The 15,565-nt window shown below is 39.6% G+C and overlaps 1 protein-coding gene across 1 annotated transcript in view; it reads right to left on the reverse strand.

The window, feature by feature from the left end:
• Positions 1-14,845, reverse strand: part of CSTF3 (cleavage stimulation factor, 3' pre-RNA, subunit 3, 77kDa) — a 101,657-nt gene extending 86,812 nt beyond the window's left edge. The window contains exon 1 of the mRNA XM_006883737.1: positions 14,654-14,845. Within this exon, the coding sequence (XP_006883799.1) occupies positions 14,654-14,680 (27 nt within the window). The 5' untranslated portion in view covers positions 14,681-14,845. The remainder of the gene's footprint in view (positions 1-14,653) is intronic.
• Between the last annotated feature and the right edge of the window lie 720 nt (positions 14,846-15,565).

Here is a 15,565-nt window from a genome sequence, read left to right on the forward strand (position 1 = left end):
ATTATGATTATCATAAGAGTTCGGAATGAGGGTTGCAGAATGTAGTATACTCAGGGTGGGGTTGGGGGTGTGCGGGGGGCGGGGGGTTGTATACCAATGAAGGAGTTTTTCTTTTGCTTTTCAAGGAGAAGAGCAAACTGGGGGTGGGGGTGGGGTGGGCAAGGAGAAAAGTGAAACAATCAATGAATGGAAATCCAAAATCTCTGTAAATGTTCACTGAAATTATTAAACATACACACACACACAACAAGAACAACAACAAAAGAATAAACATGTGCTTTGGGGGAAAGTACAGTCAGAGCACTCACTGAAGGCAAAGATGACAAAGTGTAATCTCACTGTGGGCATGCTGTTTGACTATTCCTTGGAGAGGGGGCATACTTGGAAAGTAACAGTTGATTCAACTGCATTGAACAATAATAACAACCTATTATATATTTCGGAAGGACAGACAGGTGCTTATAGTTTTACAGAAAGTTGCTAATATTCAGCTGCAACATGTTTCAAATGAACTAGGAGTGGGGGTGGGGAAAACACAAGAAACAAACAAGGAAAATTCACCCAACATCCAGTTTGTCTTTCACCAAAACTTCAATCAAAATGGAAAGCCTGGCATTATGGGGAACTTCTACTATTAGAAAGATTATGGCTCCAAGTTAGCGGAAATGGACAGCAACTAAAATGACTTCATTTTAATATCTAACAAAACCACAAATCTATTTTAGTGGCTACTAAATCCATTTTAACACTAATACTCAACCTTCTATCATGCCATGAAAGACAAGTTAGTCAAGAATTTAATCCTCTTTGGTATCAGTTTTAAGAAAAAAATAAAATCTGAGGAAGAGTAATTAGGTACCATTGAGATGACTATGACTAAGAGCAACTCTATGAACAACCATCTCTACACTATCCTACCCTGTCCTCTCCTCGATATACTTGAGCTCATCCTTCTACTCACTGTGGCTCTTCCTTTTTTGTTGACCCTTCACTTTTCCAAGTATGATGTCCTTTTCAAGAGTATGATGTGTTGTTGTTAGGTACTATCAAGTACGACTCATAGTGACCCTGTAATAACAGACCTGAACCCTGTCCTATCATGTGCTATCCTCATCATCTCGGACACACCTGAGCTCACTGCTGCAGTCACTGTGTCAATATATCTCACTGGTGGTCTTCCTCTGATAACTTCTACTATCCCAAGCATGATGCCTCTGTCCACAGAAGAGCCTCTCTTAACAACATGACCAAAGTACAAGAAATGAAGCTTTGCTGTCATTTTTTCATCAATCCTAGGCTCAATATTGCAAGACAAATGTGGTCTTACAAAGTTAATTATATTAACCTGGAGGTTAATATATAAACAATCAGGACCTCTCTTCTAATAAGGGGGTGGTGGTGGCAGAAGCAAAGAGAAAGAAATGGGAAAAGCAGACCACTGGCTTTTATTCTAAGATAGACAGTCACTAAGAAGAGTAGAGACTCTCACTGCTGTCAAGCTGGAGCTGAAATAGCTGATCTTCTATTGGAGTCCAAAGGTGACTGCAAGATTACTCATCATTCACCACATAAATATTCACGCATTCTTATTCCCAGAGGCAAGACCTTTGGTTAGAAGCAACACTCTAGGGCTTTATCACTACGTTCTGACTTACCTTCTAATGATATTTGGGAGCTCTGATGGCAAGAAGTGCCTCTTTGGGAAAAAGAAGGACAATATCCTCTTGTGTGATTTAAAGCTATGAATCAATCCAGACTCAAAGGAGATGGGTTTAATGAGATTATTAGCTTGTTGCTGTTGTTGTTATGTGCCGTCGAGTCGCCTGCGACTCATAGCGACCCTATGTACAACAGCCCTAAACTCCGCTCTGTCCTGTGCCAATCGTACAGTCTCTGACACTCCCATCCCAATTATCCCAGTCACTGAATCAATCCACCTCATAGAGGGCCTTCCTCTCCTGTGCTGTCCCTCCACCCTCCCAAGCATGATGTCCCTCTCTAAGGACCAGTCTCTCCTCACAACATGTCCGAAGTATGTTAGATGGAGCCTCAGAATCCTTGCCTCCAAGGAGCCACCCGGTTTAACCCTTTCCAGGACAAATCTGTTTGTTTTCCTAGAGCCCATGGTATTCTCAATACTCTTCTCCAGCACCACAGCTCAAAGGCATCAATTCTCCTTCTATCCTCCTTGGTCACTGCCCAAAACTCTCTGATGCATAACAAGTGATTGCGAAGACCATGGCCTGTATCAGACGCACCTTAGTCTCCAGAGAGACAGCATTGCTCTTCAGCACTTTGGAGAGGTCCCTAAGAGCAGACTTTCCCATGGCAATGCGCTTTTTAATGTCCTGGCTGCTGGTGCCAAGACTGCTGACTGTGGAGCCAAGCAAACTAAAGCTGTGTACAATCTCAATCTCTTCACCATCCATCCTGATGCTGCCAACTGGTCCAGTGGTGAGAATCTTTGTCTTCTTGACATTGAGTCTCAATCCATATTGGAGGCTGCAGTCCTTGATCCTCTGTAGCAAGCACTTCAGGTCCTCCTCAGTTTCAGCAAGCAGGGTTGTGTCATCTGAAATCATCCACCAATCTTGACCCCACATTTCTCCTCATAGAGCCCAGCCTCCCGGATAATCTGTTCTGCATATAGGTTGAAAAGGTATGGAGATAGGATGCATCCCTGGCGTACGCCCTTCCCAATTTTGAACCATGCAGTGTTCCCTTGCTCTGTTCTGACGACTGCCTCCTGGTCCAAGTATAAGTTTCGCATTAGAACGATCAAGTGTTCTGGGATTCCCATTCTTCTCAGAGTCAGCCATAGTTTGTTATGATCTACACAGTCAAATGCCTTTGCATAGTCAATGAAACACAGATAGACATTCCTCTGGTATTCCCTGCTTTCAGCCAAGATCCATCTAACATCAGCTACAATATCTCTAGTACCACGACCCCTTCTGAAACCAGCCTGGACTTCTGGTAGTTCTCTGTTGATGTGCTGTTCCAGTTGTTTTTGGATAATTTTCAGTAAAATCTTGCTTGCATGTGAAATCAGTGAGATTGTTCTGTAGTTTCCACATTCTGTTGGGTCACCTTTCTTTGGGATAGGAACAAATATTGATCTCTTCCAGTCAGTTGGCCAAGTGGTCGTTCTCCAGATTTCTTGGCACAACTTGGTAAGCACGTCCAGGGCAGCAACTGTTAACTGAAATATGTCAATTGGTATACCATCTATTCCTGGAGCCTTATTTTTTGCCATATCCTTCAAAGCAGCCTGAACTTCTTTCATCACCATAGGCTGTGTTAAAAACAGACTGGAAAGAAAAGTGTGGTTAAGTGCTATAGAGTCTACTACCACTCATAGAAACCCTATAAACACTGGATCTGAATCCTGCACCATCTTTATCATCTGACATACTCAAATGCACCATTACAAGTACTGTATCAATCTATCTCCTTGAGGGTCTTCTCCTTTGCTGACCATCCATCTTTCCAAGCATGATGTCCTTTTACAAGGACTGGCCCCTCCAAACAAGATGAGTAAAGCATACGAGACAAAGTTTCACTATTCTTGCCTCCAAAGAGCACCCTGGCTACATAATTTCCAACATAGAGTTGTTTATCCTTTCAACAGTACATGGAATATTTTATTCAGCACTCTTCCCCAGCATCACAACTTTTTCCATCAGCTTCATTTATTGCCCAACTTTCAGCTGTATTAGCAAGTAACTAAAGAGAATATGGTTTGTAGCAGGTGCACCTCAGTCTTCAAACTGACATCACTGCTCCTCACCACTTTGTTTGGAGAGGTCCCTGACAGCAGATTTTTCTGATGAAATTTATCTTTTGATATCCTGGTTCCTGGTGCCATGAGTGTTGACTGTGGCTCTGTTAAACAAGATGAAATCATTGATAATTTCTATCTCTTCTCCATCTATTATGATAGTAACCATCAACCTAGTAGTAAGGATTTTTGTTTTCTTGATATTGAAATGTAACCCATACTGAAAGCTGTAATCTTTGATCCTCTGCAGCAAGTGTTTCAAGTTCTCCTTACTTTGCTAAAGCAAGGTTATGTCATTTACATAATGTAGGTTGCTGAGGAGTCTTCCTCCAATACTGATGCCACATTCTTCTTTTTCTCAAATAATCTGTCCTGTATACAGATTACTAGGTATGGAGAATGGATACAGCTCCAATGCATACAGTTTTTGATTTTTAAATTCCTTTTCCTACATCCTATCCTTAAAGATCAAGAAAACGGCATATACAACACAATATATTTGAAGGGTTTTCTTGGTAATCAATCAATCTTCCTTCAAAATTAAAAAGATTTCAGATTAATATTCTGCCAAGACTGCTAAACAGAACCACTACTAGTAGTAACTTAAGGGATCTCTAGTGGCTTAGTGATAAACAATGTGCTGTCAACCAAAAGGCACATGGTTCAAATTCACCAGCTACTCCACAGTAGAAAGGGGGGAAATATCTCATGCAATTTATGGCCTCTTAAAACATACTAGACGGTTAGCTATGAGGAGGTTCTGGCTCAATGATAAATAAAAAGTTTAGGGGAAAAAAATTCTTTATGTGACTAATGTCTCATCAGAAATGACGTCAACTTATTTCTGTGCTCCACTATCAGCAACAGAATTCTCCTAGATTCTTTATAAAGGAAATGTGAACATGTATTATGCAAAACAAGGCAATATGTCTTCCTCAACTCTTCCCCAAAATAAAAATATACTGAACAATTGGGGAAAAGGAAAAAATACCCATTCATTTAAGGTTATTGTTGCTGTTAGTTGACCAAGACCCACAATGGCCCAATGAACAACAGTTCTGAAGCTTGCTCTGTCTTAAGCCAACCTTACTGTCTCCTACACACCTGATTCCACTGCCAGTCATGGTGTCAATCCATCTCAAGCAGTGTCTACCTCTCCTGTACTGATTTTTCACCTTTCCAAGCATGGTATCTTTCTCCAAGAACTGGTCCCTCCTGGCAATATGCTCAAAATAGGTGAGACAAAGTTTCAAAATCCTTGCCTCCAAGGAACAATCTGATTTAACCCTCTCTAGAACTGACCAGTTTATTTTGTTCAACACATTTCTCCAGCACTTCAATTTAAAGGCATCAATTATTCTTTTTCCACCCTTAATCACTTTCCCACTCTGAGATGCAAAGCAAGCAACTGAGAAGAGCATGGCTTAGATCAAGCACCCCTTAGTCTCTAGACTGACATCACTGTTCTTCAGCACTCTGAGGAAATCCTTGACAGCAGTTTTTCCCAATGCAACCTGTCCTGATTTCCTGATTGCTGTCAAGAGTTGTGTATATGAGCAAGATGAAGTCATTAACAATTTCAATCTTTTTTTCCACTCAAAAACAACTTGAGGTTATTAGTACAAAATAATTGTTTTATCAATTTTCCTTAAGATCCCTAGTTGGTAACCAAAAGTTGGCAATTTGAACCCATCTAACAGCACTGAGGAAGAAAAGACCCAGAGAACTACTTCCATAAAGATTAAAGTCAAGAAAATTTCATGGAGCAGTTATTCTGTGTAATACTTGGGGTTGGAACTGACATGAAGCAAGTAACATATTTACCTTTTCAATGTGCTTATTCATTTTCTATGTAAGAGCTAAAAGTTACACATAAAAATCTTTATGAATTAAACTTTTTTAAAGAAATGATTAAAACCAAGAGTTTAAAAAAATATTAATCTAGTAGTAGATAAAACACGTCAGACTTTAGAAAAAATGTCAACCAAGATTTATTCAACATTTACTGATTTTTTAAGTTGTTAATTTATCTAAAAATAGTTTAAATATTTGCACAACTCAAATTCATTTTTAACTCAGTTCACACATCACCACCCACTATCTGAATATGCAAAACATACTCAAATCGACAAAATGGTCTTGTCAGTTTTTAGTCATGGGCACATATGCAGAGTATAACCGATTCATAAACTTCATAAGTAGCTTGCCAGGCCTGTCTTCTAAGATACTACTATACCTAAATAATCAAGCACTTAACGGTTTGTGTCACCGTGATTTATAGGTCTTGTCTATGATGGAAAAAAGTCAAGAAATATTTTTTTATCAATTGTCTTAAGAGGTATTAAGGAAGCTCTGGGGGCCTAGTTAGTGGTAAGACACTGAGCAGCAATCCCAAAGACATGCAGTTCAAATGCAGGAGAAGGATGGACAATGAATGGAAATTCAAATTTTCTGTAAACTTCCATTAAATATCAATAAAAATAATAATAATTTCTAAAAAAAGAAGTCTGGAAAGCACTTAGTGAGGGGCACCTGCATTCTGTATTGGCTTGTGCACAATCTTAATAAAGTCAGATTTCTTTAAAAAACAAAACAAGGCCCCACCCCCACCCCCGCCAAAAAAACCCCACAATCCCATTGGAGGGTCAAATGTGCGTTGATTCCAACTCAACAGCACTCAATAAAAACATGCTTACCCATGTTGTGCCTTTGTTCACAATAGCAAGGAGTTGGAAACAACCTAAGTGCCCATCAAAAAACAAATGGATAAAGAAGCTGTGGTATATTCACACAACAGAATACTATGCTGCATTGAAAAACAAGGAACTCATGCAATATTACTCAAAATGGGTGACCCTGGAGGACATTATGCTGAGTGAAGTATCTCAGTCACAAAAGGACAAATACTGCATGATGCCACTGTCGTAAAACAGGGAATGACTCGGGATTGGGAGGAGACTGAGAAAGATGGGTTCAATAATGTATACTGTGTTGAGACAGATAAGGGAGAAAACTGTTTAAAAGGGATATGTGATTAGGTATTTTTGTCATGACAGGAGTCCAGAGCGAAGGCTGCATAGTGGAGTGGACCTAGGGGAGGTTTTGTAAAACAAGAAATGAATGGAAACCCAAAGTCTCTGTAAATCTTCACTGAAATTAATAATAAATTTAATAAAACAACTTAATAGGTATTAACAGTTGAATACAGCTTTTGTCATTTCTGAAGATCTAGCTAGATTTTAAACTCTTGTATTCCCTGAAATAATCCAACACTAAAGAAATGGAATTTATTCTAACACAAACGCGTTGTACCTCTAAGAACTAATACTCTCATTGTATAAGATATTAGTTTTTCTTAAAAACAATTATCATGCAATATTCTTTTCAAAGAAGTATTAATGACAATAAAGATCAAATTGATTTTCCTGCCCCCAAACTATTACACCAAGTATCATTTAAAATAAAAAAAAGAAGGTAGTACAAAATGACTTTTTTTAAAAAGCAGATAAAAATATTTTTCTTTCCTCTGCAGTCCCTACCCCAATTCGGTTTTAAAACTGGTTGGCAGAAAAACCCACAAACCCACAAAAGACCCACCACCTCCAACCCCCCCAAAACTGGCCATGCTCTCACCCTGAAATATCATGTAAGAACTATAATGTACAAAGTACAAAATAAACCCAGTTTCATATTTTAACATTTGTGTTTCATAGTAAGTACATGATGTTAACAGCAGCCAAGTGATTTTTTCAACTCACGCTTACCTCACTTGTACAGAAATGTTCCATAAGGTTTTCAAAGGAGCTCTAGTGGCCTAGTGATAAGCAGCTGTGCTACAATCCCAAAGACATGTCGCTGAAATCCACCAGCTGCTCCTCAAGAGGATCAACATCTCTTCCCAAGCTATTAACTACCTCTGAAAAACTGGAGGGTCAGCTATGGGTCAATTCCAACTCAATGTCACATAATAACACCAGAGGTTTCAAGGCTGCAACTTCTGAGGAGCAGACTGCCAGGCCTTTCTTCAAGTGATTTTGGTTGACATCAAAATGCTCAACCAGTAGTCAGGCACTTTATTATTTGTACTACATAGGGACTCCCAACTAGAAAATATTGTTCATCTTTTCCACATCTTTTCAACTCCCGTTTTCACCAAAACCTAAGCGCTAATTTATGGATCTGAATACCCTTTTTAATGAGAAATACTGGTGTATTCTGTGTGTTGCACTGCTAACCAAAGGGCCACATATTTCTGGAAGTTTGAATCTACCAGTTCTAAGCAGAAGAGGTGGGCAGTCTCCTCACACTGCAGCCTCAGAAACCCGTTAGAAGAGTGTCATGAGTTCAAAAAGATTTAAAGGCAGTGAGTTTTACTGCCAATTAAACTGTGTTATTTAAAGTCAAGTAATTTATCTAAAGTGAAGGGGGATTTTCCTCATATTTTAGGCCTTCTTAATTCTAGGATAACAAACAAACAGCTCAGACAGGGGGCATGATTCAGTATCTTATTTTTTTCAATCACTTGGTATGCATCTGAGACCGCGACAATGAACAAGGATAATATATAAGCACTGATGCCTTTCAGTTATAGTGCTGAAGAACTGTACTGGATATCTTCCATGGACTGCCCAAAGAACAAAGAGATATGTCTTGGGAGTGCAGCCATGGAGAACGCTCCTGGGAGGCAAGGATGGTAAACTTCATCTCACATATTTTCATCATCCCTCAACCAGCTGGACTGACACAGCAACTGCTCCAATGGGCTCAAGTATGTAAGATATGAGGATGGCACAGGATAAAGCAGGGTTCAGACCTGTTGTTCATAGAGTCACTGTGAGTCATACTTGACTCAACAACCCCTGCAACAACATCATCATCATCTCTGATATACCTTCTGATGCACAACCACTATTTGGTCCAAGGACAAAGGTGAATTTTCCTCTGACTGTAATCATAAGAGACAGATCAGATCTTACAAACCAAGACTGCTGAAATCTGTCCCAATAGTTCACAAGTTTATTGTGGTGCCCATGACACTTTCACTCCCATCATATATAATTTTAAGAATTTCATTATCCCCTTGGATTTAGTAAACTCATTAGATTGATTACTGATCTCAGGAAACATGCTTTACCTATAATTACGTTTTTGGTTTTTTTAAAATTTTATTTCATTTCATTTCATTATTTTTTGTGTGTACCATCAAATCAGATCTGACTGATACAGGAGGAGATTGTTCCTCCTTCTCCAGCAGAGCATCTGGTGGATTTGAATTGTGTACCTCTGAGATTACAGTGCAGCTTCTTGCCACTAGGCCACCAGAGCTTGCCCTATAATTACGATTTTATAAAAGCAAAAAGGATACAAATTAAGAGACTGCACAGGGTGATGTTTAGGAGGGCTCTCAATGCAATTTCCATTTGTCAAGACATAATACCTCATCTCCTGCATCAATGTGTTTGTTTTGTTGTTTTTGGGTTGGTTTTTTTTTTTGGCATCAGTGTCTTTTACCAAGCTTCTGCATATAGTTTTATAATGTGAAGGTATGACTGATGGAAGGATTGTCCATGTAGCCAAACTCAATGTACAGTTCCTCTCCCAGATCACGGAAGTTAAAGGGTAGGTCCTTCTTGTTTGGCCAGTACTTAAGTGAGCCACTTTATTAACAAAAACCCTCAGGTTGGTCTGTGATCCTCAATGATAATGAAGACTGACTGACATGACTGGGTAATATCCAGGTTTAAGAGGACCCTTGAATATTAACATCTCAATATGAAGAATACAAAACCCCTCATTACTGGGCCAAGAGACATCATGATAGATGGACAGAAGATTGATGTTGTCAAGGACTTCATCTTGCTTGAAACTACCATCAACACCTTTAGCACCGCAGTCAAGAAATCAAAAGACATACTACATTGGGCAAATCTGCACTCAACACCACTCTTCTAAATGTTAAGGACCAACGATGTCAGTTTAAAGACCTTGGCAAATCTGATTCAAGCATGGTCTTTTCAGTCACTTGTTATGCATCTGAAAGTTGGACAATGACTAAGCACAGTAGAATAATCAATGCCTTTGAGTTGTGGTATTAGAGAAGAGTACCGAGTATCCAATGGGCTGACAAAAGAACAAACAGGTACTGAAAAGAGTGCAACCAGGATACTCCTTGGAGGCAAGGATGGTGAAAGCTTTGTCTCATGTATGCTGTTAGGAGAAGAGAACTTCATGCTTGGAAAGGTGGAGGGTCAATGAAAGAGAGGAAGACCTTCAACAAGATGGAATGACAAAGGGACTGTAGCAATAAACTTAAGTGTGTCAGAGATGAGGATGGCACTTTATATAAAAGGACAAGGTTCAAATCTGTAGTTTACATGGCTGCTATAATTTTAACTCACAGGCACCTAAAACAGTAACAACAAATCTTTACTGGAGGGGACTATTTTCTCCAGAAGAATAAGTTAGTGGGTCAAACTACTGAACTCTTGGGTGTGCAGCTGACCATTGCACTGCTGTATAAAGACTAAGTGTAAAACTCAGCCAATTCATTTGTAGAACACCTTTTACATTTTTTTTAAAAAGTATTTGCTGGGCTTTTAGCTATTCCACTGGAATATACCGTGAGAAAATGAGAGGGGGAGGGGAAAGCACACACAAACAGAGACTTGTACACTCATGTTCATAGCAGCATTATTCACTAATACAAGACCATGGAAACAGCCCAAATGTCCAACCACAACTGAATGAATTAAAAATTTATGGTACATTCAAACGATGAACTATGCAGCATGTAGGAGCAATGAGTTGGTAAATCACTACCTAACTTGGGAGGAAATGGGAGTAATATGCTAAGTGAACCTACCCGGTCCCAAAAAGATAAATACTGCATAAGACCATAACTGTAAAAACAAATAACCAGTAAAACATGTATAAGGACCTATGGAGGAAGAGGGGAGCACAGGGGTGAGGATGGGTGGAGGATATAATCATAGGGTCACACAATTTGATGGTGGAGGGAGGGGTGGGTTAAGGAAATGGGAAAGATGGGTGTGAAAAAACAAAGTATAGGAACTCTGTAAGTAAACCAGTATAAAACAAAAAGTTTATATTAAAAAATGAGATAAAAATAGTATTTGCTGGGCTTTTAAGATACAAAAATATGTAAGACAGCCTAAATATAAGAAACTCAAAACCAAGTAGAAGGATTCTGTTACAGAGAGAACACTACATGTTCTAAGAATGAGAAAAAGTTGAATTATACAAGAAAAATTCAAATGAGAGCCAGAAGTCTGCATAGAAATCAGACATGAAGGTTATATGTACCCAGTTTTTACCATTAAACAGGCAAAACCCCATAAATTTCCAAAAGAAAAATCTATGAACATTTTAAGAACATTTAAGTAGCTCCCCTAAAGTAAATTTAAGGGTAAAAATAATAATGATAAAAAAAAAAACCCAAACCCAAGCCAAAAGCCCTTTTTCTACAACTACCCTTTTTCAGAGGAACAAACCTAGAATCAACAAAGATTCATTCATTTCTTCTACTAAGGAATTAAGACAGTATCAAGTTTATTCACTATTTTTCCTTTACCTTCACTATCACTGAAAGACTGAAAATTATTTCCACTTTGTATCTGCAGCTTTGTCCACCCCAGGACTTGGTATCTTTCTAAGGCAAACCCAAGACTCAGAATGGTTTGGATCTTTTTTGATTAATTTAGTTTTGCTTATCCTTTTCCCTCCCCCATCATTCTAGATATTTTTGACATTTTCAGTTTCACTGAAAGGTATTCTATAAATCAAGTGCATTGATTTATATCTTGAAGATGTCACTATGTAAGTTATTTACCAGTTCAGTTAGAGGTAAATAATCTAGGATTTGCTTCAAAATAATGGACATAAAATGTGCAAGTGAAGGCATGGAGAAAACAAGATAATCCATGAACTGAGATTTAGTAAAAGTTCTTCCACAGGCACAGAGAGAGTGTACTGGACTTTCTCCTTTTGTATGTTTGAAATTTGTAATTTTAAAAAAAAAAAGTTTTATGAAGCTCACAACGTGTTGGTAATTAACTGTCCAAAATCTGAAACTAAAGAAAGGTGGTTTTCAGTCAAATTTGGGGCAAATTGAACATACAAAAGAAAAATAACTGTAGCGAACTATAATAGACTACATAAAAAGAAACCCATGAAAAATATTAACCCATCAACAGAACTGTGGGATTAAAAAAAAAAATTATCATTTGCCATTTCCACTGTAATAACTAATAAAGGAATATCAAAATACATCAACTAGATAATAAAAAGTTATTGGAGAAAAAGGTAATCCACAGTTAACTGTAAAAGAAATTTTTGCAATACACAGATTCAACCTTAAATCAAGTAATCACATTTAACTAAGACTAATATTGGTGGCTCAGTTGTAAGGAGCTGCACCGCCAATCCAAAGGCATGGGGTTCAAATCCACCAGCTGCTCCTTGGGAGAAAGATGGGCAATCTCCTCCTGTGCAAATTCATGTTGTTGTTAGGTGCCACTGAGTCAACTATAACTCAGCAATCCCTTAACAATGGATCTGAACCTTGTCCTACATCACCTATGATATACTTGAGCCTGTTGTTACTGTGTTAATCCATCTCATTGAGGGTCTTCCTCTCTTTCATTAGCCCTCCACCTTTCCATGTCATTTCCCAAAGATTGGCCCCTCCTAAAAATCCACTAGAAGGACAGCTGAGTCAGTTCCAAAGTGATGGTACCCAATAACAATACTAATTGAAAACAAAGACTTTTGGTGGCATAATGCACAATATATTGCACTTTTATTCAAAAGATTAGTTAGTGTTTTGAATCCAGGCTTTCTCTGAGGGAGAGCGATAGGCAGCCTATTTCCATTGAGATTTACAGTCTCAGAAATATGATGGAGATTCACCATGAGTATAAATACACGCCAATTCCGTTTTTGGAACAGTGGGACAACCCCACATAATCTTTAATGCATTAAGGGCTTTTTGAGGCAATGAAAAATGAAAATCATGTATCACCTATGTTGTTATTTGCTGTGCTAATTGCCTGAGACTCATAATGAATCTATGAACACTATCTACGGAACCCTGCCATATCCTGAGCCAGTTTGTCTCTGGCACACCTTCCCCCGATTACTGTGTCAATCCCTTTTATCCAAAGTCTTCTCTCCTGTAATGTCCTCTCCACCCTTCCTTCTCGAAGGACAGGCCCTTCAGGGCAGCATGCCCAAAGTATGTGAGATGGAGCTCCAAAATTCTTGCCTCCAAGGAAAGCTCGGTTTCACCCTCTCCAGGGCAGACCTGTTTGTTCTCCTGGCAGTCCATAGTATGTTTAATACTCTTCTCCAGCACCACAGTTCAAAGGCATCGATCCTTCTATAATCCTAAATCACTATCCAGCTATCTGATGCACAACAAGTAATTGCAAAGACCATAGTCTACCCTAAAATATTCAACCCAACTTCATCTTATCATTAGGGAGTTCTGGTGGGAAATGAACTGCACTGCCAACTCAAAGGCACCAAATTAAAATCCTACCAAACACTCAAAGGAGGGTCAGTTATAAGTAGGTTCTGACTCAGTAGCAAATAAAAATCTTAGCCTTTTATCAGGCCTCTGGCCTCCCACCACTGTTAAAAATTCACAATCCATTTGAGAATGTGTTAAGGAAACCACAAATCAGCCCTCCCTGACTTCCAAATTACAAAACATCAATCTCCAGGAAAATGCAAAATGAATAAATCCTTTGGATCTTAACAAGTTTAAGACTTTGCAAGACTAAAAACTCAGCAAGTAAACAATGTAGAAGATTTCAGGAGTGAAATCAGCCCATGAGCAGAGCAAAGGCAAAAATCCTCACATAATAAATTTACAGTCACCCAGGCTTCTCAAGAAAACTTCTGTTGTGCCTTATCTCCATCAGCCACCAAGAACAGCCTTGAGGCTATTAACTGGAAACGTGAAAAACCAGGATTTAAGTGTATTCTGTTTCTATGGCAATGGGAAATTTCGGAAACTCGAGATTCTGCAGGCTAAATAGCCTCAAATTTTAAAGAAAGGGGGAGGGGAGTATATTTATCTATTCCTAACAGGACACGCAAAAGAAATCTCACTGTATCTTCCACTATCTATTTAAGTAGATAGGAAACCACTATCCTATAAAATTTTTGATACAAACAAATCACATCTAACAACTTGAATCTTAAAATATTTAAAAATAACTTTTATCTAGTACTAAAGCAGATGCTTTTATTTACAGTGGTCAAAACAGACTTCTTGTGTCTGAATAGTCAAATGGTAAAATGTGTCGCTGGAAAAAATTATCACCAAGTGTGGATAAAAGAGAGAACAGAAAGGAAGCAGGAAATTAACCACGAAATTCCTTAAACCTCTGCGTAAACCATGCTCTACTTGAAGACTGCTTTTCTCTTCATTCGTTCTCTCAAATCCTCTATTTCTAAGAACAACAATATTCTGGAGAGCGATTAAAGGAAAGGTTAAAATTTTCCCCCGAAAACGGCGAGTACACATTAAAACGACCAATCCTCGGCCACTGTAACACCAAAACGATATCAAAGTAACGAATCCTATCTCAAGAATCCACAAGAATCTAAAATGGGATGAAGCAGCCTCTTGCTAGTGTTCAGATCAAATAATTTGTTATGTTTAACGCCGTAAAGAGAGAAGTAAAAAAAGAAGTTCTTAATCTTAGTCAGCCGTTGTTCCCACTGCCATCACTCCTCGGGGTTCACTAGCCCCCCGTTTCTTTCCTCAGGCGAACATGGCTGGAGTACTCCGAAGAACAGACGTAGAGAAGAGGTCGCCACTAGGCCCCACCGCTTCTTCCTCACCTGCTCTGTGGCTGCGTCTCCGGACATGGCCGCGACTGGTAAGAAGGTGCGTGCTGGTCCCGCGATGCGAAGCTAGAAAAGAAAAATTAAACTAGAACCCACCCTCAAACCAGTAGTTACCCTTTGCCCTGCGGAGCCAGACCGCCAACACCAATCGCCACCGCCCACTCAGCTATGAATTAAAATGGCTGCGCCACCTCCGGCTGAGGAGGAGGGTGTGACTCCGGCGTTAACTTCCGGGGCAGTGGGCGGGATTAAAGGCGCCCGTAGCCGGTTACTCTGAATGCGCAGGCGCAGAAATATCTCGGTGGCGGGCGACTGGCCGGGCTGACGTCGCTCTTTGAGTGAGAAAGCTTGGCTAAGTGTGACTTGCTGGGAGGCGGGGAAATTGTTTTGTCTGGAGATTCGCGCGCCTTTTGGAATTTAATTATCGTCCCAGAAAGCCTTGGGTGGAGTTTAACTGACACATTATTTCAAGAATACTGCTCATTTTAGGGGGCGCTGTCTCGCGGCTTAGTGGGTAAGAAATTGTGCTACCAATCCACCAGCAGTCTCCCTTGCAAGTACTCGCGGGAGCTCTGGGTCAATTCGGACACCACAGTAACTGAGCATTTTTTATCACCACCACCGCCCCCTCCCCCCCCCTTTGTAACGGTACTGTATTTGTTACAGCTTTTGAGGTAGCCATTGAGCTTTAAGCCCATTTTTGAAGAACCGTGGTGGAGCTGCTAGCTCAGTGTTTGGCAGGACCATCCCACCAGTTGCTTTATGGGGTAAAAAGAATACAGTCTAGCCTGGTGGCCTAGTGGCAAGAAGCTGCGCCGCATTTCTAGAGGCATGCTGTTCAAATCCACCAGCTGCTCCTGGAGAAGGATGGGCCGTCTCCTCCCTTGTGAATAACTGCCTCTGAAA

The sequence above is a fragment of the Elephantulus edwardii genome, unplaced genomic scaffold (assembly GCF_000299155.1).
Source record: "Elephantulus edwardii isolate Elephantulus edwardi_28Jun2011 unplaced genomic scaffold, EleEdw1.0 scaffold00029, whole genome shotgun sequence".
NCBI lineage: Eukaryota > Metazoa > Chordata > Mammalia > Macroscelidea > Macroscelididae > Elephantulus > Elephantulus edwardii.